This window comes from Xiphophorus maculatus, chromosome 4 (assembly GCF_002775205.1).
Source record: "Xiphophorus maculatus strain JP 163 A chromosome 4, X_maculatus-5.0-male, whole genome shotgun sequence".
NCBI lineage: Eukaryota > Metazoa > Chordata > Actinopteri > Cyprinodontiformes > Poeciliidae > Xiphophorus > Xiphophorus maculatus.
Genome location: NC_036446.1, coordinates 25,916,149 through 25,943,605, shown reverse-complemented (window position 1 = coordinate 25,943,605; position 27,457 = coordinate 25,916,149). Strand labels below are relative to the sequence as shown.

The window sequence follows — 27,457 nt, the reverse complement described above, 5'->3', positions numbered from 1 at the left end:
TTTCTTTCAGCTCACAATTATGTGCCAATCTGCACTGTTCTATTATAGAGTCCCAACAGAATAGGATGTATTTATTTTAAAGTTGTGGTGTGGCAGATTGCTGAAAAATAAAATAATAAAACATAAAAACATTCCAAAAGGATCTGAATACTTTTGCAAGGCAATATACTTGGTCCAACTTCTACAAACAGGGTTTGTAACAAATATGAAGCCATGGATCTATTTATGAAATGAAAATTAAGTTATTTAAAGTACATCTTAAATGATACTGACATGACATTTGTAAGGTCATTTCAGAGCTTTCTCAACACGAAATGAGTAACACAAGTTTCAGAGAGTTTTTATAGCTTCATTCTAAAATATTAAAGACTTGCAACTAAGCTACAGAACTGATCTGTTGTAACGTTGTTCAGAAATAATCTCCGGAAGTCAGTCACCTTGATTAAAAACAGCAATATTCTCTTACCATGTAGTAAAAGTTTTAAAATTAGTTAGAATTGTAAGTTGGTAAGCATCTCCCAACCGTCTCGGCAGAACATTGTGATAGCGCTTTAAAAACAACAAACAAATCCATTTCCACAGCAATTTATTCTTTGCTTTTCTTTCAAATTGTACAGCAACAGGTACAAGTTTTAATAACAGAAATGATGTGAGAGGAACATTTCCAGTCCATTTGCAGCCGAAACTCATTAGACAACCAATAAAGACAAAAGTAAAGGTCAACCATGATTAATGTTTGACCATATTACAGCTTTCCACATCATGTCAACAAAACACATGGATCCATATGTGTCTTCTATATTCCCATTTGTAATATCTGCTTATAAGTTAGTATTTCATGCACACCTTTTGCTCTGATGCAGTGCACAATAAAAGGCATGAAACCGTCTCATACTGTGATCATTCTGTAGCACAATGCTGCTTTTTTTATTTTTATTTTTTGCTTAACTTAAAAAAAGGAATGCTATATATAATGTGGAAATATTATAAAAAATTTAATACTGAAATTGAATTTAAAAAGGCACTTGGTTATTTACAACTTCAAGTTCATTTTGTACAATGTCAAAAAAAAGTGCATCGAAATTATTTAAAGAGCATCTTGTGTTTGAGGATGCAGGATTCAGGTGCGTCCTTTTCTATAAGTAAAGAAAAGAGTCTGAAAGCTAAACATCATTTTCTTCTTTCATAGATTCTGACAACTAAACACAATGAGGATTATTACTATGTAATGCCTTGACAGCGGCATCATCGGTTGGGTGGAGAGTCACCCATGAGGTGTTTTATTAGGTACAAACTTTTTTTTCTTATTAATTAATGTTAAATAAATATGCACAAACAGGAAGTAGCCATAAAAACGTTGAACCAAATTAATAGAAACAGTTCCATTCGCTTTTTTAAAATTATTATTATTTTTTTTTACATTTTTTTTTAAATTATTATTTTTTTTTTTTACATGAAGCCAGGAAGAAAAATACCACCACAGCTCTAAGATCTGTGGCGGGACGGCACCACAGGCAGCGGGAGTACGGAGAAAAAAAAAAGTGGGACCGATTTTGTACCAGTGCAAGAATGCTGAGTGAGTGCGACAGTGCTGACTCGAGGGTCAGAGGCTGGTGACGCGGGACAGGTCCAGTGCACTGAATAAAGCCTTGCATCAGCGGACATGCGGCCCAGCCACTGCGGGGCTGGGCAGCGGCGGGGCCGGAGGGGGGCGTTGAGGTGGTCCCTGAGTGTCTCGTCCCCTGTGGGAAAGGTGTCTGCAGGACTCACTCAGCCTGCGTTACCGCTCCTCGGCTACTTTGCCGTTGGCCTCCTGCTCCTCCTTGTCTTTCCGTTTCTGTCTCCGGAAGAAGCCAAGCTGCACGGACGATCGGTCATACGAAGAAACAAGGTTACGACTTCGTGCTGGAAATACACGTCATGCATACGCTCTGACTTTGCCGTGGTAACATTTCGGGATGTTTTTGAGGAAACAAACATTTTACGCAAAACAATGAGCATAAAGTAGCATGAGGGACTCAATTTAAACCACTACATCTCTCTTATATAGTTTCATAGCAGGATCTGTTGTTATTACATGTAAACACAACTATTTCTTTTCATGAAGCACGCTGGAAAACTAAGTAGTTGATGACAAGATGTAAAGCGGGACATGAGAACCTTACCTTCCACAGAGCCAGGCTGAGAAGAGCTAACAATAAGAGCCCCCCCAGTGTGCTGCCAACAATAATCCAGGTAGGGATTCTGTAATCTCCCTCCTTCCTGATCTCCAGGATTATCTGTCAAACAACATCAGAAACATGTCACTTCACCGAAAACATTCAGGTGTCTTGATGCTTCATTATATGATTAATATAAATATTTCTTAGTGTTGTGTACATGATGCAATATGAGATGTAACATTAGCAATGTTTGACAGCAATCTATGAAAGATGATAGATGTTAATCAGGACTGAGAAGTGAGGGTGACACTCAGGGTTGGGATCTATGTTGGTAGATATATGTGTGTGTTTTATTCTGCAGACGTCTAAATGAGTGAGGTTGATTTGATTAATGTCCTCAGCATTAATAAATCAGCCTGTTCCCAGCAGAGATCAGTCTTCTCTTGGTTTCTTTCAGATTTTTTTGTTTGTTTTTTTAGTAATCTCAGTCTAATACAATAGATCTGACAGCGGGCTTTTATGTGCTGCCTTCTCTATGATCACAGCTGCTAACCCCTTAAATAAAAGTTACGCTTTTGCCAAAAACAAATATTGTTCAGTTCTGTTCGTTATTAAAACACACACACGACAAAGGATCGTTGTAGACCTTTGATTCACCGTTTTTAAATATTAATGATTTGCACTTTCCACAAATCATGAATTTCAAATAATGTCATTATACACACATTACCACTTTTTATGTGGAAAAAATATTTACTGTTGCTTTAACGAGCAGGAAGAGGAAATGGAGTATGACAATGATTAATGACCAGTAGATGGCAGCAAAGTTCAACTTTTAAGTTCATACCTTGACAGCATGTGCTGCTGGTCCTTTCGGTCCCTCAGCACCACAAAGCAAATTCCCTCAAACAGGGACATTCATAGAGTGGCTACACCTACACCTATCTGTGTTTGTGCTCCTTATAGTTATTGTTACAGTTAACGTTCAGTCAGTAAAATGTGTCAGTGACAAAAATAAATATTACTTTCTTTTGAAAATGGTTTTAAAGGCTGCTTTCCTGAAACAGAAGAAACCAAAAGAAAAAAGAAAACCAAGACACAAAAGCACTCATCATAGTCGGATGTTTTTAAGAAGCCAAGTTGGATTGGGTCAAACCCGGGGCAGGAGCCGTTTCCAGCAGCAGCAGTTGTTGACTCACATGTCTGACAGGCTTTTCTTCATGTAGGAACATGGGGCTGGCAGAGGGGAGCTCCACTGAGGCACTCGTTATCAGTTCCAGGACTTTAAACTTCAGCTGGAGACAAAAATCAAAGCATGCAGCCACTATTTTACCACCAAGTCTCACACGAGAGGTAAAACAGCCAACAGTGAGCTGAACAGCGATTTGGTGCTGCGTTTACGGTAAGAGCTCACTGCGTGTAACGTGTCTATCCTCAGCGCTCCTGTGATTCGAACTCCGATGTCTCTGTGGGAGGCTACGTTGACCGTGCACTGGATTGGCACGGTGAGTGTGTTGGACTGGTTCTGAGTGGAGAAACGAATTAAGGTTGATGACAAAGCTGAATACTATTATTTGTGGTTGCAGTTTATCATTGTTCTCATTTTACTTTACCAAGCGGGAGAAGCGGGACAGATCCTCCGGAGAAGCTCTGCTCAGCGCGATGTGCTGAGGCGGTAAGCAGCGTGTGCCGTCTCTCTGAGGGGGGGACAATAAAGTAAAGGTGCCTTCTTACATCATTAATGAACTTGTGTCCTGAAATGTTTGTTTACAGTAAGCAAAAATTATTTTCTTTTTTTTTTTTTTTTTCGCCCAGCTTTGCAGTTTCCAAATTTTTTTCCTGATTCCAGTCAAATCCAAGCATTTGCATCTTGGAACGTTACAAACTTAAACATAATCAAAGAGCAGCCACTGGTGTATGTTGTTATGGAGGATATGACTTTTTGACCAGGGCGGGCCTCTCTGTGGTGGGCGCTGTGTAAACACTGGAGGAACAGCTAACTGTAGACCTGGAGATATTTACTCTGAATTAGTGCAACATAAATCAACTGGATTTAATCTACAACACTAAAACTGGTGTCTGATTCACAGGTTGGATATACTGAGGGTCTATATTGAGGTTTTTAAAGTCTGCATTGCATTTTAGACTCATCTAGTCATACAAAAATCATACATACTTTGACAAATTCACTGAACATACAGTACACTCATTAAGACACACAATCCAGATTTAATAGTTCTTTGATCTTTTTTGTGGAAACTAAAAGAAACACTTTGAATGTTCCTAGTATTTCGATTTGATGTAGAGATACCCCAGAACCCCCCAAAAAACAACAACAAAAAAAAAACTGCCTACCAGATAAATTCGAGTGTGCAAAATTGTAAGTCATTCCTTTTTCTTTACGATTTGCTTTCAAAGAACCAGAGTGTATTTTGTAATCTTTTAAAGTGGTCATGATCAATTGTCGCCACAGAGCCTTTAAAGATGTTTTGTTTTGCCTTGACATTCGATCTGGTTCTAGTAAGTGATCATGGCTCCATGTTGAAAAGTGTTTTAACAAATCAGCTAAGTGGTTAAATGGAAGACAAATCAAGAGACTTCAAGAGGCATAACAGAGGTCAGTCTAAATCAATTTATAGAGTCATGTTGTTCAAAACTTCTTCAAAGACAGCAAAAGTCCTGAGAGATGCAGCATCCTACAGATACAGCAGGTGTTTACCATTTTAAGTTGATATAACTCCATGAGACTCACCTTAAAAGAGGAGCGAAGGAGTGAAAAAAATAAATAAATAAATAGGGAAAATTTCTGATTCATGGGTCAGAGTCAATTTTTTAACATTAAAATAGAATTTTTCTGCAGTTAAAAATGAGTTAAAAGGCAACAAAAACCCAAAGGATAACTTTTAAAGATCTTTAGTATTAAGCTATTTATCAAGATGAATCAATTTCTTTTACAAGACGGTGTGTGTGTTTGAAACTAAACATAAATCTTTTTGGGTTGCGTCAAAGACCATCACATTTGTTCATCATTCCTAAACATTTGCAACGGCCATGTAATTGTCATTTAAATGAAACACATCCACTTCCGGGTTGTGAACTCACCTCGTCGATGTAGAAGTCAAATATCTGCAGGAGCTGGTTCCCATTCTGTGTCATTTCTGGTATCTCGATGTTTAGCTGTAGATCTCTAACCGGGAAATACCCAAGGTTCTGAATCTGAGAGTCGCACAGAGATAAAAAGAAAGAGGTGAATGGTGTGAATTGTCTCCCAGTATGATACATTAAAGATAAGGAGGTGATAAAAATTCCTTCTCACCTGGAATGTGAAGTTAAAAGGAGGGCCGATAACTCCAGGCTCCTCCAGCGAGAGCTCGGGTTTGATCTCGTAGCGTGTCGGGTTTGAGTCCCTTTTGATGCAAACAGTAAAAATAAACAGAGGTACCCCACAATTTTAAGTTTTTTTTTAGTTCAAGTTTACATTTCATTTTCACTTGAACTTAACAAATATATTCTGTGTTTTCCAAGTATAAATAAGTAACAGCAATCACTTCAGCAATGTCAACTGTTTGGTGAGAAGTTAAGGAATTTGACAAACCTGGTAAAGAGAAGGTCTCCCTCATAATTCAGTGAGTAATAAATATCATTAACATTATCAGCCCTGTTGACTTCTTCGCCATCGCTGTAGAGAGAGCAAGTACACAGCTTTTGTCTTTCATAAATGTAGAAAACAATGTTTAGAAGAGATCCGTTACATGGAGAAAGCGGGTAGTTTGTACCTGCTGGCCTCCAGGAGAACTCTGAGGTGGTCCAGGAAGACGGCACGACTGAACTCAAACTCCAGGCGAAACAACACCTACAGCAAGGAAAAAACAAACATTCTTTCTAAAACCCTGCAGATACAACAATGCATCAAAATAAAGTAGATAAGAAGTTTAAAAGTTAATTCCAGTAACTTCACTCAAGAAGTGAAACTTGTATTCATGACAAAGTGATGCACGTCAAGCGCTTATTTACCATTTTGAAGATTTATGCAACTAATAAAAACCAACATTTATTTTCTCAGGATATTCAAATATTGCAGAAGTCCAGTTAAAAACATACGACAGAAATGTCAGTCTTCTCAGTTCTATGTACTGAACACTATATGCCATAAGACCAGCAGATGACCTGGTTTCTCAAATCACCACTGACTGGGGAAGCTTTTCACTGGTCCTCAGTTTGGATCTTGTGCCTTTTCCACTCTTCCTTCAGACTTGATGCTCATTATTTTCTAGTGCATTACACATCTTGCATCAACCTCTAAGTGTCTGGTTCAGGAGTGGCTTAACTCAGCTCTCAACTCTTGGCTGGACTTGGTTGTGTAACTTTGATTGTTTTTTAAAAATACTTTTTCCTTCCACTAATATGGTTGAATACATCCTTTTGTGAACAACCAGGTTCTTTTACAATGACCCTTTATTGGCCACCCTCCACCCATTGGTGTCTAAAGGAGAGCCAGCAGTCTTCGACATGATTGTGTCGTTCAAATCATGGTCACAAGATAACATTTATGTTCAGTTTTTTTGGTCATATTTAAATTTTAAGTTGAATTTGGAGTTTTCATCAGCTCTAAGTCGAAAGCATCCAAATAAACAAAGGTAAATGCTTGAAGTTTTCACTCTCTGTACAGTATACTGAATGCTAATATTCTACAGTCATTCCTTTTGGAAATGGATCGTTAATATAAATAGGCTTTTTGATAATTTTCTGATTAATTGAAGTCAGAAATGTCTCCACAAGCTATTTTACAGATCTACGCTTCCCGGTAGTAAAGGCTCTGAATGATGGATTTAGCACACACACAGCAATAACCTGCTGTATTCTCTGGATTTAACCCCAGGCTATCGTTTACACAGTCGGTGTTACAGACAGCAGGGGGAAAATCCCTTTAGTTCAGGGCATTTCAAAACTCTTACAGGGAACAAACAGAAACAGAGACGGAAAAAGCGAATGATTAGAATATGTTCCCCCCCAAAAAAAGCAAAACCAAACCGGGGACTGTCAAGCAGCGATGGTATGATCGGCACACAGAGCAGGAGCGGAGTCGAGTCAAGCATTGTTTACAATCCTCTGTGGCATAATGAAATCCTGATGGATCCAGTCTGACCACAGAGGAATTCACAACAAGGTTACCGGAGCTTCCCTCCTCCACGGAGAGGCTCGTCTGAGATGAACCACAGACAGCGCGAAGACGGTGACCTTATTGTATTTATTAAGACCAAACAAATGTGATGAGCACGCTATGACTGATGATACTCTTCATGTGAGTGAGTTATGTTACTTCTTAAAAAAAACAAACCTGAAATGAAACACAGAGAAACAATTGCTATCTCGGTTTCCTCCCACAGTTTGAAAAAACATGCTGGTCATATTAAGTGGAGACTTTAAAATCGGCTCTAGCACTGTTTGTTTGGCTCTGTGTTGGATCTGTGATGGACTGCTGACCTGTTTTCAGGCACCATGTCCCTAAAAACTGACAGCAATGATGGATGGATTTGTAACAATGACACGTCAATAATGTGTGCAGTGAAAAAAGAAACTACTGAATAATGAAATGAACTGATTAAAACATTCCTTTTGATGGTTTTGAAACTGTAATTTTGTTATATGTTCAGAACCTTTTTGGACGTAAATAACGTAACTCCATTATGTAAACATATTAAGTCGTTGTACACCTACTGCGCCTTACAAATGAATCTTTCACTCTTTGGCTCATTGCAAACCAAATCAGAATTTCATACGACTGACCAAACAGGAAGTAATGTGTTATTGGGGAGTGGAAGGAAAACTGTATGTTTCGGCCACTTGTGGTGCAAAAACCACCTATGGGGATTTTGAGGTTTGTAGCAGAACTTCTGCAGGATCTCAACGTTTTGGCGATTCTTCTTGGCAAAATAGCTCAAACTCAAAAACTGGATTTACTGAAAGGAATGTGTGAAGATGGTTTTTCAAATCTCTGTGATACATATGGGTTTTGACTAGACCATTGTAACAATTAAACCAGGGATGTTAAACAACAGACGTCAGAAATTAGTGACCAGCAACGTTTGGTCATGATGCTGTTTGTTCATTAATGTCCTGTAACAAAACTCAGGGGTTGCTGCAAACGTTGATTTTTATCATTAAACATTGCTTACTTGATCAAATACACTTGAACTGAATAGAATACATTGATGCTGGTTGCTGACAAAAGTGTTAAAGATGCTAAAAATGTTGTAATATTAGCAGGAATAATTTGTCTCTTCTTTTGTTTATTGTTTAGGATGCCCATTAGCAGGGCTTTACACCCAGCTCCTCTTCCAGAGGTCCATCGTTAAAACACACATACAAGAAAAAGTCAATCAAATATATAATGGATGACATATTAAACATACATAGCAATAAAACATTAATTGCAAGTCATACAAAAAGTTGACAAATACATAAAATCTAAAATAATTGACCATTTCAACTATAAGTAGGTTGCTCCTAAAAAGCTTTTTGACTTCTTTTTAAAAGCTGGTTTCTGTTCAACTTTAATTACAGTTAATGGTAGAGCGATCCGTCTTTCATTGCTCTGTAAATATAGATGCATTTGAGAAAATTCGTTTTTGCCCTGGGAATATGAAAACGTCTTTCAACTGCATGTCTCATGACATATTCATGTGAATTTAAATTGTTCTTTAACTGAACAAACAAAAAACTTGGACCTTGAAATAAAAATAAAAAAAACTTCCATGTTGATGATAGTAGCTAACACCTTATCATAGCCAGTCTAAATAAAAATGTATGGTGTCTATGCTAGTCCTGTAGGAACAATTCAATGCTAAATAGCTTTATTCTGCATCAGTTGATGTTCATCTAAGTCTTTGCCCAAATTATCTGACAATAGTCAAGCTGGAAGATAATTAAAGTTCTTATTACTAGCTCATTAAAAGCTCTACCCATATTCCTTACAACAGCTTCTGTGTCTTGACCAAGACAATTTGTCATCCGTGTCTCTTTTCTTTTTTCTCTTGATTCCTTTTTTCCCCACTGGTCTCTTTCTTGTTTTCTTTTCTCCAACCACAATGCCTCCGAAAGGAGAAGGCTGACCAGCATTGTGAAGATTCCTGCTACAGGCTTAGGAAAAACGAAACAATCTCTGTAATGGGGACATAAACTGGAATGAAACATGCTGAGAGGAAGCTTAATTAAACAAAGACACCAACTAGTGAGCACCAATAGGTACAAAACAGAGAAAACTAAGAGTGGGTCCACAAGAAGCTGACCAGGACGGCCACCAACATGTGCACAACGTAAAGGTTTAAAGTTTTCAGTACTTTTTTGTATTCTGCATTGGAGAGAAGCAACCAAAGAAGGCAAAACTGCCCTTTTCCTAAAAAAAAGGAAAAAAAAGCTTGCATCAAAGTTCCTATTTTCCTTCAGCGAAAAAGTGGTTTGGACTGGTTTGGCAGTTGCCCAGGTGTACAATCATCCTTGTTTAACATTCACCACATTTTTAAAAGGAACTTGACCAGAGCGGTCCTGCTTTGTGGCTCTGGACGCTGTTCAGGCTGAATGAGCGGGTATGAATCACTCTGGGAGATTTAAAGGGTGGCCGGGTGCTTCAGGTTCGGCTGCTGGAGAGAACCAGCACAGAAATGCTGGATGTTTTGTTGCCCGGGAGACGAGCATTGTTTGTTATAAATACATGGTTAAGCTTCTTCCTGTATTTCTCCACACAAAATTTATGTGAATATGGAAAGCGAGGGAGATTATTGTCGGCACATGAACAGAAAAGACGGGTTTTACACACAACAAGAGGAGTGTAAGTGCTTTTATATAAAAGGCGAAATAACAGACCAATGTCATCCTTATCTGGGTTCATCCAAACATCACCTTCTAAATAATAAAGTTAAGGCTCGTCCCTTCAAAAAAAAAAAAACACAGATCAATGTGGAATCCCATAAATAGTGCTGACTTTACAGCTGAGTGGAGAGGGTTTAGAAACAGCAGAATTGATAGTAAAATCAGAAACAGATGACGGAAAAATGAGATCTGAAACTTTTTCTCTCCATTTCACCTGGTGCACCAGTGATGAAGCAAAGGGGAGAAAAAAAATCTTGCTTCCTACACCAGGTTAGTGTTTGTAGGGACATGGAGGACTGGCCAGGAATATCATAGCAATAGGTGGGGCGCACTAAGGACAGGTCGACCCGTTCATCGACTCAGACACACCCAGCACAGAACCAGTCACACAAATATTCACTGCATGGGGAGAACATAAAAACTCCATGAAGAGAAGCCAAAAATAATTAAATAAAAATAAATAATAAAAAGCTTTGTGAAAAAAAACCTAAACACAATCCACAGTTTTCTAGATTGCACAACCACCTTTAGCAGCATTTACTTGAATTAGTTATTTTGTGTCTCTCTCATTGTTGTGGAGACGTTTTGGCTTGCTTTCCATCCCATTGTTGCTTCAGTTCTTCGAGGTTTGCAGACATTCTTTCTTGCTGCCTACAGTACATATGACATGTTGCCAGGTAGAGGAACAACTTAATAGAGAAGTAGAGTTAAAATCACTCAAAGCTTTCACTTAAACTGCTACAATATTTGTAATTTTTTTGTATAATCTTTAGCTAACTTTTTAACTGAGCTATTCTTCTTCAATTACTATGACAGGAAGAAGTGAACCTTATTTTACTTTCATACTGTGCTGTGTTTATTCACTTCCTGCTTGCATGGAATTTCTCACTTGTGGGACTAAGAAAGAATTGACTTGTCTTATCTTCATTTCTAAATCTATAAAGTGATATCGCTTTGCAACAGGTGTTTAGTTAGAAAACTGGTTACTGCAGCTCAGTATGGTTAATATCCACTGAAAGATCACAACCTGCAACTTATGACTGTTTTCTTTGTTTAAAAATCCATCATGCATTTGCTAAATCAACATGCCATTGTTTTTTCTTTTTAAGTTCTAGCGGTCCTTATTATAAAGTACTTGGACATGGAATAGGGAGGTGAGAGAATCGGAGACATGCAGGGGATGCCTTCAAGAAGTGGAGTCAAACCCAGGACACACTCTTATCAACTGAGCCACCAAGCGTTCCCATCATGCCTTTTTTTAAGACTAGTAGATTCAAAACAGCAGAAATTAGCATGGCTTACTTGAAGAACTGACTCTTTTGCTTCCCTTTTGTTATCTACAACAAGTTATATTACTTGTTAAATATAACAAGTAGTATATTTACTGTTCATCAGCTTCTTAACAGACCATATTTTGGCAAGACACCACTCACCTATAAACAAAGCTAGACTGACAAATCCTACCCAGGAACTTTCTAAAGCTTGAAAGTTTATTTTATACAGAAAAAAAGAGCAAAAACTGCTGTCTAATTCTAAGGAATGTTTAAAATCTCTTCAAGGTTTCGTTTTTAAAGCTGTAATTGAAATTTTACTGCGCAACCTTCTTGATTTCAGAGCCGACTGATTTTTATTTGCTTAACGTAAGCAGTTCCTCCTCTTGCTTTGGCGGTTGAACTTTCAGATTTAGAGTTCAAGCGGCTAGAACTGAAGTCAGGAATTAAGAGCTTTAGGGAGAAAAAGGTATTATGTTGCAGCAATTTAACAGGGTTGTGAGGGATGTTATCTACTCCCAGGCCTATAAATAAATCCCACTTAAATCCATTCTGGATACAAATTAAGATATGAATGCTGATTGTAATCTTGAATGTGTTGTTTGGTTTAATCGAGCCGTTAACTCAGATGTAATAAAACGAAAATGCAGATGAAGGTCATCTTAAAGCTGCAGCTTATGTTTTCAAAGTTGTCATCTCTTACAAAATTATTAGTGTTAAGCTTTTTTTTTTAGAATGGATAGTGATCTCAGAGTAATTCACATTGTGTTTATCTTACCTGAGATTTGGCTCGCATGAATGGTGCACTGACATTGCAGATCTTCTCATTTCTCTTCTTCTCCTCTGTGTTGCAGTCGATTTTGATTTCTGAGGTGTCCTGAAATAATAAACAACAACGTTCAGATTTTATTGCACGGAAGAAGACGAAACTGCAGACCAGATAACAGATCGAGGCGTACCTTCACTATGAGGCTTGAGAAGCGCAGATTGGGCGTGTATGTGATATTAACCAGGGCGTTGTAGGCGTTCTCTCCTCTGTTCTCCAGTTTGACGTCCACCACCATCCTTCTCTTGTTTCCCTCAATGACCCGCAGCGACCCTTCTGACCCTGCTCCGCCCTGATGGCGGCAGAAAACGCCACGAGACTGCACAGGACGAGCACAGAACTGTCTGGGAGACAGTGAAAACAGAAGCCAGAAGTTGAGTTTACGGAGTGTAGGTGGGTGAGAATATGCTTCTTTTTCATATGCATAATTGTGGCTATAAATTTTGAGACCAACAGAAGTGCAGACTTTACTGCTTCGGTGCAGTTACATGTTTTTGTCAGTGTCTTGTTCTAGTTTCTTTTTCAACCTTTCAGCCATCTCTCCAGACGTCATCAGCTTCTGATATTCTAGCCCTCATCAAGCTTTGGAGATTGTCACAATTATTTGTCCTTTTGCTTTTTGAGAATTGACCACTAAAAGGGAAGTTTTTAGGCCATGGTTCCAGAAGTTTAATGTAGTGTCATCTTTCCATTAAGTTTTTTTTATGACATGAAAATTATTGTTAATTAGCAACTTGCTGTGGATTATTGGGCTAAGGGGCTTTGATCCCATTTATTCATGGACATATGTTTTCAGGAGAACAGTGAGTAAGCAACCATTAACAAGATGATCCACTGTTGCTGACTCAGAAGTAGTGGAAGCATTCATTGTTTCTTCTTTGGACAGATGTTGTGAACAGTTTGACCCTCCCGCATTCTTAAGAGACGGGGTCATTTTGACCTCACCAGCTTTTTACCCTGTGTCCTTTTATACAAGGGTTTTCTTTTTGTAGTTTCGGGAACTGACGGTCTAACGGGACTCCCTCCATCCCCCGCTTCCCCGCTGTCCGACTGTCACATTTAAGTCGCGGAGAGCTACAGGATGCATTGCCTGCGAAAATAACTTGCCCCGAAGTCTCTCCAAGTCACATTTCACAACTTCCTGCACAGTCCTTGATGCTTTTCTTATTGAGAAGAAGCTACTTTATTGCCTTTCTTTACAATATGTTAGCCTCCAAAAAAATTCTCTAGGAACATTCCTGAGCAAGCTTTGCCCCGGTGGCAACCTTTGGCCGAATCATTTTAAGAAGAGGATCCTGGACCTTCCTGAACGTTTTGGAGAATTTCATTCACTTTTCAAACTTTTACCCACTTTCACCCACTGCTACATGTGCTGTGATTAAAATAAGTGTACCCACTTTCGAGTCATCAGGTCGTTTGCGCTATGCAGGGACAGGTCCGGCATGCAGCGGTCATCCTCATCACAGCCATTCCAGAAGGGCAGCTGCTCAGACAAATGGATCCTTTTGTTAGCAATTTTACTTTGACTCAGTCTAATAATTGTTCACCAACTTAAAAGTACCCTCACCTCAGTCTTTACAAGAGCAGGCCAGCTGTCATCTAGAATTGGTCCCTGGTCTGGATCTTCCAGTCCTACTTGCACAGCAAACATTATGGGTCTTGCATAATCTGTGGTCTCCTATATATAAATAAGAAAGTCGGTTCACTCAAACAGCAATCACTGAAATGGGTCTGTCACTGCAACTATATTTTCACTATTTCCTATATTTTGCCACAGATTTTCAAAAGCATCTCTGAAGGCATAAATTGTTTGAAATTTCTTTTTTGAACTCAATAATAACCAAAAGTTAAAGCTCATTTTTATGAGTGAATTACATTTATTACTTTTTTATCTGAAGAAACAAAACAACTGAGAGAAAATGCTGGGTACGTGTTAGAATTGTGATTGGCCATAAAGTGTAGGAAAGACCAACCAATCAGATCCTTCATCTATGTGGGTGGGCTTTATAATCATAGTCACTTATGTCTCTGTAGAGAAAAACAATAACAGTTGAGCCTGAGGGCTTCTTCATTGCAGAGTTAGCCGACTTCCCTCAGCAGCAGAGAGGCTATATTAGCTACAACAACAAGGTTGCTGAAGCCGAACAGCTCAGTGTGGCATTCTCAGTCACACTTTTAACACAATGTCAGAACTTATGGCTAAAAGAAGACTCAGCACAATGCTCAATGTAGAGCAGATAGACAAGCATTTGAGTGGCTTTTCAGCTCTTCAGCCTGCGTTGCAGGATAAATTTTAGTTTTGAAAATGCATGCTACTTATTTTGGAAAAAATTTGCTTAAGACATGTAATTTCAAATTAAATTAATGGGACTGTGCACTGAAGGTTTCCTAGCATTTACAGAAGGTGTTAAATGGTAAGCTGCTGGACTACTGAGAGACTCAGAGAGACTCTCATCAGTAAAGGCATAAAAGAAGACAATAGCATATTACTGCAATGGACATAAAAACAAGATAACTTTTACTTCTTCTGTTACTAAATTGTGAGCAATTTGGATGCAGAGCTACTACAAATTGCACTTATATAGGGACCTGGTAATCACTTTGGAGCCAAGTAGGTCTAGTATAAAAGTATAAAAGTAGGTCTTGTACCAAAAGAATGGCATGCAGTTTCATTATTCATTTTTAGGTGGATAGTTTTCTGTTTTGTTTTGGGGTTTTTTTGTCTAAAAACGTCTGAGCTCAGCAGCAAGAATGGCATCAAGGCCATTCTTCTGTGGAAAACAGAACAGCATAAACGGGCGCGCCACATTCTGGTTTTAAGTCACAGTCCTACAACTGCTGTGGACCTACTTACTAAGAAATTAAAATGAAACCACAAAATGTGATTAATGAATGACTAATAAGTCTCTATCTGAATCAATTGTCTAAGTTGGAAGGGAAAACGTAATATTCTTAAATTGTGATCGAGGACGGCGCAAAATCAATCACATTGGCCCCTGGTACAACCTTTGGGTAACCTTGTAGTAAATCTTTGTTTCGAGGCTTTGTTTTATGTGGCTTAGATTTCATAGATTGTTGTTTCAATCACTGTGAAAAAAAAAATCCTCAACTTCCCAGCTCCTGGTTTGTGTTAGCTTTCTTGTGCTTTGTGTGGATGGTTACCGTCTTTCATTCTGCATCCAACCAAAGAGTTACTGAGTGTGATAGTTTGATTAAAGGTCAGAAGATTTACCACAAACACTAGAAATTTATAGTTTTTTTGGATGTTAGTTTTCTTTTGTGTATGAATTATTGGACTTATACAACAGGATCTGATCTTGGTCACTGAGCCACCAAGATCACTGTACCACTGTGCTTTACTAACGACATTGCAGGAGTACATCATATTCAGCTACGTCTACTAGCTACAAATAGCAATCATATGTATCAGAACTCCTTTAAATGATCTAAAATACAAGAACATCAGAATTTTCCTTACGAATCCTCCTTGCTTGAGACATCAATTCTTTGACTATCAACATGTAATATTTACATGTAATAATCAAAAACATGACAACAATTTTGGCTTCATGCCTTCATGTGACTTTGGTTTTCCACATTTTGAGCCTCACCATGACATGGAAGTAGATGTGTTCGCAGGCTTCACTTCCAGGAAGCAGAGTCAGGTTTTGAGGCTGCATCTTGCTCGGGTGATCCAACACGGCCCGAGGGTTGAAACGTCTCTCCAAAATGGAGACATTATACCTGATCCCTGTTAGGACCAGAAATGGGATTAGTAGTAACCACTTCTATTTTTATTCATAGAAGTTTGGCTGATTGAATAACATTTATGGAGAATAATATCACTGCAGTACTGCAAAAATAAATACATAAAATTACTTGACTTAGTGTATTTGATCAACGTGTGACCATCCCATACAGGAATCCAAACTCTGTGGCTTTCCCCAGAACACATTGTGCTAGATGTTATTTGCTTATGGGCTTATGTTGTAATGGAATGAGGAAAAATGTACCGAGTCTGAAATTATTCATGCATTATGTTGAAGGTCAACAAGCGAGTTGGAAACCTGCAGGACTCTTAATGCAGAAGTTAAATTCATATGTGGAGATATCAGTTATAACGTTTTGGTTCTTTTTTTTATGTTACAACTCTAACTTTAGAGCCAATTTCTGTTTTAAAAAAAAAAAAAATAAATCTGTGTCTTTGTTTTGTAGACAATGCTCAGAAATATTGTAAATAGATAAACATAAATGAGATTAACTTCGATCGAGGAAGAAGAAAAATTCGTCAGGCCGCAGGAACCTCTCGATCACCAGAACATCTGCCATGCATTACTCGGCAGACATGACGAAGGGAAAAATCAAACAAATGTGTTCAGCAGCATTCAGCCACGAAGGGCAAGATAACTCCCCTTTTCTCTTCCTCTTTTCTGTTCTGGCACTGAAAGCAGATTTGATAAAGATGTCGCCGGGTCAAAAGTTTAACTCCCCCTGTGCACAATGAAGCGGCACTCTGATGCTACTGCTGTTAAAACAAATGGTAAGTACAGTAACACCGCTTCATGTGGGTCACTTTTGGTGGCAGAAAGCTCTTCGTTTTAGGATTACTCCGATTTATTGGTGCCAATTTCCTTAATTTTGGGAGATAGGTGATCGGCAAATACTTACATGTGAGGCTGATCTGATTCCTCGATCTTATCTACCTCTACACAGGTCTAAGACTCATTTGCTCTGCCAAGAGATAGGTCTGTTTGGTAGACTGGCACACAATGTCACGTCTGGAGTTAACAATAGTTAGCAATTGGGGCACCCTTACTTCTTTTTGTGCCCTTTGCAAGAGAGTGGTCAACATTTCTTTATTGTGAATAGAAGCAACTGGAGTTGCAGATTTATACACAGTTAAAGAGACATCTGAATGTGCCAAAGTTGTACTGACGTAGCAGTTTTCAAGGCCGGAGCTTCATTTACGCAGAGCAGAAACAGCGAGGCCAGAATCTCTTAATGCTAGTAAACCTTTTTCTCTGAATAGAACGATCTGTTACAGTTTTTACAGGCAGCCAGAATGCTGCAGGGCTTTACAAGACTTTAATAAACTTATTTAATCACTTTAATAACCTAATACTTTTTCTCAATTTTGAAACAATTATATTTGAATTGTAAAAAGGATTTCTCGATCCTAAGGCTCATAAAAGAAGTCAACAGATCTCACAAGTCTAATGGTTATGTAACTAAACATATTTCTGTAACTTATCTTTGCGTTTCTGACTGAATTACAACAAACAGCTAAATAAGTATTACATAAAACAGCTTGGAGAAATGATACAGAAGGGAAGGAAGTAGCAAACTGCAGATGTTATCCCTGCATATGATTGTTTTTGCTGGCTTACCTATTTCCTGTGTGGGAGGAATGGCCGTCCTGGCAGTGATGTTGAAGCACACAATCGCTGACATGCAGGTCACGTCTTTGCCACCTCGCTGACAGTCTTTCACAAAGATATTCACCTTGCTGGGCTCAAACCTGACATTGGCGTATATCCGCACAACGCTCCTTGACCTGTGAGGGTCACAAAGGTGAGACTGTGAGGCTAAAGTGCGTTTCTGGAAAACAATGTGTCTGTTAACATTTTCTGGAGAGTTTAGCGTAAAATAATAATTGCACTAGCAGAGTTATACACAGACCAGAGGAGAACGGCAGCACCGAGGGAACCCACTGCCAGGTCCACTAAACCATCGTCATTCATGTCCATGGTGCCATGGATACTGCGGCCAAAGTACTGCAGGCCCGGAGCCAAATCTACCGCTGCTATTCTCTGGACGACAGACAGCAGATGAAGAATGTGTTTAAATTATTACAACACACTCAAATGAAGAAAGTTTTATGTGTGAAGTAACAAGAACATAATTTCCTAATGATTATTATTATTTGCATTTAAATATCACCGGCATCTTGGAATGATAAAAGTAAAAAATAAAAAAATTTAAAAAAAAGTAATTGAGGACATTTAAAATAATTTTCATTCAGCAGTCTATAAATTTTGTAGTTTTGTATTACTTTGGTCAGTATGATTGACCCCTCTTCAATCATACTGACTGAATTATTATTCTGCATCTCCTTTCTCCATTTCCTATGTTGCTCAGGATATACTATTGCTACTCCATACTCCAGCTACATCTCAACTTTTTGCTCTGGTTTCTGTTTATTTTTCAGTAGCAACTTGTATTTAATTATGGATTTAACTTCTATAGACTAAAGACCACAAGCCTCCATTTGATTCTTCAGATAATCAACAGTGATAAAAACTTACCACTATGCAGTGCTCAGTTAAGTTTTAGTATTTAATCTGTTTTTTATTTGTCGACACTTAAAAAGATGACTTTTAAAAGCCAGAACATTACATTTCAAAAGGAAATGCAGCAATTTATTAATAAAACAAAAAACAACTCTGTTTTAATTCAAGGGTATAAAATTTACAGTGCTCTGGACCTTAACGATAGATCAGAATAAATTTCTCATGATGGTATTATTTTTCTTCCTGGGCTGAAGTTGAATGCTCCATATATCAACGAGCGCCTCAAGTGGTCAAATGATTATTGACTGAAACAATTATGAAATAAATCAACATCCCCAGCTGTGTCAACCACATCCAGTGAATGGCATCCCAAGGTGAGTAAATCTTCATCAGTGCAGAGCTTAAGTGATTCTGTCCCTCGACAGAATATGCGGTGACATTTTCATTGAACTTGTGTAAATTGTCCGGTCCAGCTCCATTAAGAATACAGTAAACCTTTGCATTTTGTGGTAAAAAGTATCTCTAAGTTTGGTGGTTTCCACCATGCTGAAAATGCTTTTATTTTTTCAACAAACTCAAGGTAATGTGGTACACTATTTTAAATATGTAGATAAATCCCAAATAAAGAAACGTTTCAAGCTCATAAAAAATCTCAGTTCAAGGAAATCCAATCTAACCCTATGTGAACAACATTATTTATTGCCTGTTATTAACTTGCATATTCACAGATACTTGAAGTAATGTCTGATAATGTCAGGCTCATGAATGCATTTTAGGCATTTCAAATTCAGTAGAAGTGTAAATGCATTTGGAGACAACAGCAAAATATATCGAAAAATTGTGTTCGTCTGTCATTTTTTACGGATGCCCTACCTGTTTATATTTTCGTAGTATTCTGTTGTGCTGGCTAAAGAAAACGTAAATGGCGCCTTTGTGGTCGTCTTCCAGCGGAGCTCCCACCACCAAGTCGTTGAAGCCGTCACCATTGAGATCAGGGACAGGAGCGAGAGATGAGCCAAAGCGAGCGTTCTGGCCACCGTTGTGGATCTCCAACGCTCCTTCTGGGATGAAACGGTTCTGAGCCGAGAAGCAAAAACATACATGGGTCAAATACGTCCTACAAGCCCCAGGTTTTATAAACACTTTGATCACACAAAATCTGTTTTTGAAATTTTAAGAATAGGGTTTTTTTTCTCAAGTGAACATCAGTTATAAGGAATTTTGAACATCTTTAGCAATTTACTGTTCGCTAAATGTCTAAATATAATATAAAAATTTACCCTGTTTACCATTAGAGAGATCTTGTCAACCATTGGTATTGATTGTGGGACAGTTTTAAAAAATATGGCATTAGATCAACTAATAAACTAGTTGATTTGAGCAACATTTGGTTTGGGCATATGCTAAAATGTGACTTACTGTAGATGCCCTTTCTATAGGAATACAGCTTGCACTTCTATGTCTTTTGAATGTTTCCCATCAGGGGTTTTGTTGTCTGCATATAGAGAAAAACTAGATTTGTGCTGTGTAAAAATATCCTGATAAGCAACAACATCAAAACCAGGAGCCTAACAGGCTGCAGGTTTTCTTTAGTCGTGATTCGTTGAACTCGAGAGGATATCTGTCGATGTCCTCTGGTATTGTACAGAGGATCTTACCAGTAGATCCTTTAAGTCTTGTCTACGATATGGAGCCTACGTAGACTGGATGTTCACATTCCAGACATGTTGGAAAACATTCACATGGTCAGAATTAGGAGACCAGCTTAACACCTCTGACTGTTTTTGATGTTCAGCTAAAGAAAGGAGTAGCTTCAGACATCGTGCCGATGTATGACACCGCTGCAAAAAGCAACGTTTGGCTGCCCTGAGATTTAGACTGGTCAACAAAAATATTTAGGTGGGTACCCAAGAAAAAAAACTAACCTCTTTTGTCTTAAAAGTTCCATAAAACACGGCATCTTTTCTACAATCATGCAAAAATGTCACTCATCACATTCTAAAAAAACTATGTGAAGTCTGTATGGATGTGGTGCCAAAATGTAGTCACTGAATCCCTGGTAATAGCCAGCCTTGCACTTACAAGTTGCTCAAATCAATGCTTATCCTGCAGCTCACCAAATTTGTTTCAGTAGAGTCAGTCTGCTGTGAACAAGAGTCAACATGGCCTCTCATGCACAGCAAACTGAACAAATAGTAATTTATGCTTCTTTTCATGCTATATAATTCAGCGATAAGATAAGCAATGTTTTTTACTTCAATCAGTGAATATTGTTAAGAATCTGGCAAGATGGTGTTTTGGACAATCATAAAAAATACCCAGATGTTGCAGATTAAAAACAAAAAAGTCACATACTGACGTCTTTTTAATGAGGACACACTGATCAATTGTGAAGAGGCTTCAAAGATGTGATGGTAGCATCACAGATAAAACGGGGGAAAGCATTTATTAAGTTTATATATAAGAAAAACACACAAGTTAAGCTGCATGTCAGCTCAACTTTAATCAGTTGAGTGTTGGCCAAGAAAGATGCTACAAAATAGCATTTTTACTATTTGTTTCTCAAAGAAAATTATATCCTAAATATAGTAACTGCATATGTTCTGTTTGCTTCCCAGTAAAACACTGATCGGGATGTGAAAGAACCCTCCATCCTTGGATTGAAACTTTTTAACGAGTGAAAGAAAATTATTGTGCTTTGCATTCATTAGAGTTTATTGCATCAATTATCTTCAAACCATTGCTGATACAGAAAAAGTAGACCACTTATTTTCTATCTTTTTTTTATTTTTAAACAGAATACTGAGCTTGGATTAACATCTGTGTTTTGCACATAACTCTTTGTTTTCCTTTTCTTTGAACTGAAACCTCAGGCACTAAAAAAAAAATCTAAAGAATCTTACCTTAGGGTTCTGAGAGGAAAAAAGAAAGCATTATAGCTAAAGATATTTATTTGAAGTTCTATTCTTAGGAAGTGCTAAGCCCCATGGAAGATAACCGTGACTTCAGAGGCAAACAGACTGCTGGAAAACGTTTCAGACAAAAGTCTGAGAAAATGGAACCGGAGTCCATTAGTAGTCATCCATATCATTGCTCTATTTGGCATCAAATAGTCATACAGTAATAAAACTCAGGGCTGCCAGATTAAACATGAGCTCACTTGTTTTTTCAGTTGTGTGGATGCAAGCGAAGTTGACTTAAATGGAGGCTTTTACTTCTCAGCTACCTGATGCGAGGATATGTGACAAAATGGGAGATTTATAAAGAAACAGGGAAACATAATGATGTTTAATTTGAAACACATGGTTCGTGAGGAGGCACTGAAAGGTCACGACCAGTCCGCAGCGAGACAGCTGTACGTGTCAGACGATATAATGTGTAGAATATTATTTTTTATCCACTGCCAGATTTCAGGACATATTGTCCAGCAATTGAAATCGACTTTTCTATACCTGTACTAAAAGTTCCTTCTCTATTTCAACCTCACATTTTCTGAGGCAAGACATATGTCCCAATTGGGTTACCCCACTTCAATACTCCTTATTTGCACTGACAAGTCAACACACATGATTTAAATTTAGTCATTTAAATCATGTGTGGTTAAGCCGGACTGGATCAGAATCACAAATACATACAATATGAGGCAGATAGTGCTTTTATTCATCTTATAAGCTGTAATTTCGGTATCTAGACTGCAACTTAACCCTTTCATGCATAGTGGTCACTACAGTGGACAGCTATCTAAAAGCCATTTTCTTGTGTTCCCTTTGGATTTTTATGTTATAAATGCACACAGACCACTGAAGTGGACACTAATGCATCATAAAATATACCATCAACTACTGGCCATCAGCTGCAAATGCAAGAAATTATTTTTGTTAAATACAATATGGCCGACAGACAAAAAAGCATGAGAACTGACCCGGTCCCTCCTTCTACTGTAGACGACTCTTGCAAGTAAAAAATATATTGTGACATCAGATAACCCCTAAGGAACAATACTACTGATGTATTTTTCAAATAACAACTTTGTATTTGGACAAAATTACAATTGATCACATAAAAATAAAAAATTTTAAAAAAATTATTTTTACAAAAAATTTTTCCTACCTTTTTTATGCCTTAAGAAAAGAATTTTAAAAAATGGAAAAAAAATTCTGACACAAAGGATCATAATTCATGCATCAGAGGGTTAAGGTTCCTCTACACATTTTAACTGAAATTAATTGAAAACATATGAATGAAGGATTGTTTAAAACCATACAATTTTCCTTCAGCTTCACAACTATGCCTTGTTCTGGATGCTCTTTCACATAATTTCCAGGTTAAATGCAGTTACGTTTGGGTGTTTAACATCAATAAATGTAGAAAAGTTCAAGAAGTATGGTGGCCAAGAAGCAGCCAAAAGAATCATAAAAGATTTAGAGACTTTCTGTGAAGAAGTGAGGGACAAAAACAAAGTCTTCATAGATGTGTGAACTAGGTGACTAACTAGTAACAGACTCAGCACTCTTCTTGCCAATACAAGTTTTTCAAATAAGTATTAAATCCCATTTTGCTAGGAGATAAAATTTTATCTAAACGTTTTTGAACAAATTTCCAACAATAACAATGGGTTCAAATACTAATTTATTCATTGATAATAGCTTATAATAATAGCTGCCACATCCTTTGCGTTCATCCACTCCTGAACAAGAGACAATGTCAGAGGTCTCTCACCTGGGTTTAGGAGAAAACGGACTGGAAAGCTGCTCAGTGTTCAAACTTTCACTATTAGCTGGAAGTGAATTTAACACATGATTTGGAAACGTCCCAGAGTAAGACAGAAAAGCACAGAATTCAAGTTGCTTGATGTCTAGGTATTTTCCAGTCAGCGAGGTTTTCAGGAGTCGTGTCATCTTCTGCTTTCTGGAATTCCACTGGTTTTATTCAAAGCCTGTATCAAATCAGCCACCAGAAAATTTTAGAGCCCTTCATATTTCCCTCTGCTTTCTGCCTTTTTTTTATGGAAATGTGGATTTCATTTTCCAGCGTGCTTGGCACCTGTCCACACTAAAGATGTCAACAACTATGATTGGCTGAATGACAATGATATCACTGTCGATTGGTTGGCAGTTACCTGACATAAACGCTGTGATGACTCTATGGACTATTGTCCAGAGGCTGATGAGAAACACCAGACTCAATGCAGATTAAAGCAACCTGTGTCTTTTATATTTCCTATAATTCCAATTTTCATTAATTGTAAGCTATAATCATCTTTATTAATCCAAATTAAATATACCACTCTGTATAATGCATCTAAAAATATGTAAGAGTTTAATCTTTTTTTTTTTTTTTTTCAATTCTCAATCTTTATTAAATCCTTCAACAATAAAACATACAGTGAAACCAATGTTAACAATATCACTACTGTGAGGTATACAACCTCAAGTAGTTATACAGAGAAGGATTTGAGTTTTTAACATTTTCCCCCCTGAACCCCTCCCGATCCTCCCCCCACCCCAGCCAGCAGAAGGAGCTAAAAAAAAAAAAAAAAAAAAAAAATTACAAGCACACTATCATTTATTCTGGACAAATAGTGTTTGAGCCTTTCCTCTATGGTTTTAAGAACGGTTCCCACATACTCTGATACGCCTCAATCTGACCGTTTATCTTGTAGATGAGTCGTTCATAAGAAGCAGTTTCTAAAAGAGCTGCATACCATTCTGTATAAGTAGGGAGACTTTGACCTTTCCAGTGTCTTAGTATAACTCGTTTAGCCGTTGTGAGGGCTATTTTTAACCACTGTATTTTTTTTGTTCCTATTTTGACTTTATAATCAACGAAATTAAGAAGTGCCAGTGTAGGTGTCAGCAATAGGTTGGAGTTGAGGGTGCTGTTAATTTTCCCCATGACCTCCTGCCAATAGGAAATTAGTTTCGGACACATGAGGAACATATGAAGCATGTCTCCTGAGCTTTGTTTGCATCGCCAGCAAGTATCAGAGTTATTTATTTTAGCTCTGAATAATTTAACTGGTGTCCAATATAGTCGATTCGTAATTTTGAACTGTATCAGTTTGGAGCGTGCATCTCTCATGGGCTTTAACATTTGTTTGACTATTGCAGCCCACAGTTCTTCTGTGAACCTTACGTTTAACTCTGATTCCCACACCTTCTTAAGTCCTGTATTAATATTGCAAGTGTTCTCAATCAGATAGTTATAAATATGACTTACCCGTCTTGGGGAGTCTTTAACTTTATTAAACATGGCGTATATTGGTGATTCCATGGGTATGCTTCCCTCAGAATTCTTTAATTTTGTAAGGCAGTCTCTAATTTGTAGGAACTTCCAGAAATCCTTGTGGTTTAGATTGTATAGTTCTTGAAATTGTTGAAATGACAGTAAGGTACCATTTTTGAAGAAGCAGTTTATACGGTCAATCCCTTTTATATGCCAGCTCCTCCAAAAGATCATTTTCCCCCCTATTTTTATTTTTGGGTTATTCCACACTGAGGCTGTACCCTGAGCGAAAGGACAGCTGTTTGCTTTTTTATGTAACTGCTGCCAAACCTTTTTAGTGTGAGTGATAATTGGATTGGATTTAACTCCATCATTTGAATGTTGGGATAGATAATCAAAAGCGTTAAATGGAGCATTTATTTCACCTTCCAGGCTCACCCAGATCGGACTATTGTGGTTGTGTAACATAATTGATGTTATTTGTGCGCTTGTAAAAGCTTCCTGATAAAGTTGCATATTGGGAAGTCGTAATCCTCCGTATTCTACTTTAGTTTGGAGTTTTAGGACAGACATTTTAGGCTTTTTCCCCTCCCTAAGAGTTTAATCTTGAACAAGATTACTAAAATAAATTAGCTTTCAGGATATCTTCTGATTTATTGAGATGAACCTGTGTAGCCCTATAATATATATGGTTCTGTTTCATTAGTTAATAAAATTCTTAGAAGATTTTTGTGGCAAATATTTCTGAATGGATACGTTTAGACTATTTAGAACAAAAATAACTAAAACACCAAACAAAGAAAGCTAAAAGGAGTTGAACTGAACTCGTCCAGAGAAAAGTTAGAAGGTCTAATGTGAACAAAAATTGTAAATATTTTAATATAACAACTCCAACAAGCAAAAAGTACAAAACTAAAATAAGGAAAAGTTTAGTCATCAAAAGGCTACATAGGTAGGTTTTTAGCGCTTATTACCAATGTGTCAGGACATTATTTAACCTTAATCCGTGGAATCCCTGAGAACTTCGCAAGTATTTAATAGGACCGCAGAGATGTATGCAAGTGTTTTTCCAGAACCAATTTAGAAAGCAGCATCTCAAGCAACACCTGAATCAACCACATCATTAATATTAACTGCCCCGAACATGTGGCATTTCTGTCTTAATGATGAGACACACTGCTAACGTATGATTTGTTTATGTTTTGCTTGAAAGCTCTGACTTGCCACCTGTGATGTGGTTTTGGCCACGACAGACATTTAAATACCTCATCCATGCCTGCTCTCTGAATTTAAACCAGCTGAGGACATTCATTTTCCCAACAAGCGAGGCAGACCTGGAGCACTGGGAACATTTTTCTTTCTGAAGACGCTTCTCGCGTCCAAAACGGTGTGCTGGAACCGGGCTCGGAAGGGGCAGCATACTTTCCTCCTGAGTTCACTCTCCACATCCTGTAAAGACTGCATGCTGGCATGAGGAGGTTTTCCCATTCGATCAGGAGAAGGTCATGTGTCAAACCCTGATTGTGCCAACAAGTGTGGTTTAAATAAAGCTGGGGACATCTGGTTTAGAGCAGGTGTTGACACATTTTTGTGATGTTGAGCGGTTTCGCCAAAACTTAATTAAAACGGTCCTGTGTTCTGTGCATTTAAAGAGTCAATACCCACCATCTCGGTGACTCTGTAGATGTAGACCTTCCCTTTTTCCATGCCTGCACTGAAGAACATCGGGGCTGCCACCAACAGGTTGTCGGTTATGCCATCTCCATCAATGTCCACGGGCGCAATCTCACTGCCGTAGTAGGAGCCAATCTGAAAGAGAAACAGACATGCGATTATAAGTCAATCGTCTTATTTTAATTACACATTTCCACCTGAAGACATATTTTTTTTAAACTCTACGTCTGAACTTTTACACATTCTGTCTTATAACAACTACATTTTCAACACACTTTTTGGATTTCATGACTGAGATCAACACAACTAAGCCCTTAATTATAAAATGGAAGAGAAAAGAGGCATTTATTTTAGGCATTTTTATGAATTCAAATAACAAAATTTTACTTTATGGCATGCTTTTATAATCAGCACCTGTAAGTGAATACTTTGTAGGACCAAATTATAGGGGCATATATGATTTGATCTGAACCGTAGCTCTGGCTGTATGTTTGCAGCCTCTCGAAGGTTTCCTTCTAAGATTGTCCCGTGTTAAACTTCATCCATCTTTCCATCAGCTCAGCTTCCATGTCCCTGCTGAAGAAAAACATTCTCACAGAATAATGCTGCCACCACTGTGTTTTACTCTCGGGGTCATATGCTGTGTTAGTTTTTCCTCCAGATTTACTGTTTTCCAAGTCGGCCACAAGGTTCAATACTAGCCTCCCTCCATTTTCCCACTTTTTTGTCTTGTGCCCAATCAGGTTGTGGCTAACTTCAAAACAGATGTCTCACTTTTTTTTTCCAACAGCGACCTTCTTATTACCACTCTTGCATAAAATCAAGGCTTAAGGAGCAACAACTACTTGTTTTCCTGTCAATAAATAATTATAGCTAAGCTGTGAATCCTTATAGCAACTCCAGAGTTTCATTGTGTCTCTGTGCTGCTTCTCTCTCTTTCTCGGTTTGTCCTTTCTGTTTAGCTGGACGGACATGTCTTGGTAAATTTGCAGCTGTGTAATACTCCCCCCCATTTTTTTGGACATTTAAAGCTTGATGTATTGTAACTCTGCTTAAAACTTTCTCCTTGACCTATCTGTATTTTGGTCTTTAAGATGATTCTTGTTTTTCTTTTTTTTTTTTAAATCAACCTTTAATTGT

The 27,457-nt window shown here is 37.9% G+C and overlaps 1 protein-coding gene across 3 annotated transcripts in view; it reads right to left on the bottom strand.

Moving 5' to 3' along the window:
• Positions 1 to 569: 569 nt before the first annotated feature.
• The window catches only part of itga11 (integrin subunit alpha 11), a 58,161-nt gene continuing 31,273 nt past the window's right edge, over positions 570 to 27,457 (bottom strand). For 2 of the 3 annotated variants that reach the window (XM_023331727.1, XM_023331728.1), the window contains 18 exons: positions 26,309 to 26,452; positions 19,292 to 19,495; positions 17,808 to 17,938; positions 17,516 to 17,682; positions 15,740 to 15,879; positions 13,696 to 13,806; positions 13,526 to 13,611; positions 12,262 to 12,472; positions 12,081 to 12,179; positions 5,939 to 6,015; positions 5,758 to 5,841; positions 5,479 to 5,569; positions 5,265 to 5,378; positions 3,776 to 3,859; positions 3,577 to 3,687; positions 3,362 to 3,457; positions 2,166 to 2,279; positions 570 to 1,905 (listed from right to left, as the gene is read on the bottom strand). In XM_023331727.1, the coding sequence (XP_023187495.1) occupies positions 1,795 to 1,905; positions 2,166 to 2,279; positions 3,362 to 3,457; positions 3,577 to 3,687; positions 3,776 to 3,859; positions 5,265 to 5,378; positions 5,479 to 5,569; positions 5,758 to 5,841; positions 5,939 to 6,015; positions 12,081 to 12,179; positions 12,262 to 12,472; positions 13,526 to 13,611; positions 13,696 to 13,806; positions 15,740 to 15,879; positions 17,516 to 17,682; positions 17,808 to 17,938; positions 19,292 to 19,495; positions 26,309 to 26,452 (2,175 nt within the window). In that variant the 3' untranslated portion in view covers positions 570 to 1,794. The remainder of the gene's footprint in view (positions 1,906 to 2,165; positions 2,280 to 3,361; positions 3,458 to 3,576; positions 3,688 to 3,775; positions 3,860 to 5,264; positions 5,379 to 5,478; positions 5,570 to 5,757; positions 5,842 to 5,938; positions 6,016 to 12,080; positions 12,180 to 12,261; positions 12,473 to 13,525; positions 13,612 to 13,695; positions 13,807 to 15,739; positions 15,880 to 17,515; positions 17,683 to 17,807; positions 17,939 to 19,291; positions 19,496 to 26,308; positions 26,453 to 27,457) is intronic. The other variant, XM_014472720.2, reaches the window with a different exon arrangement.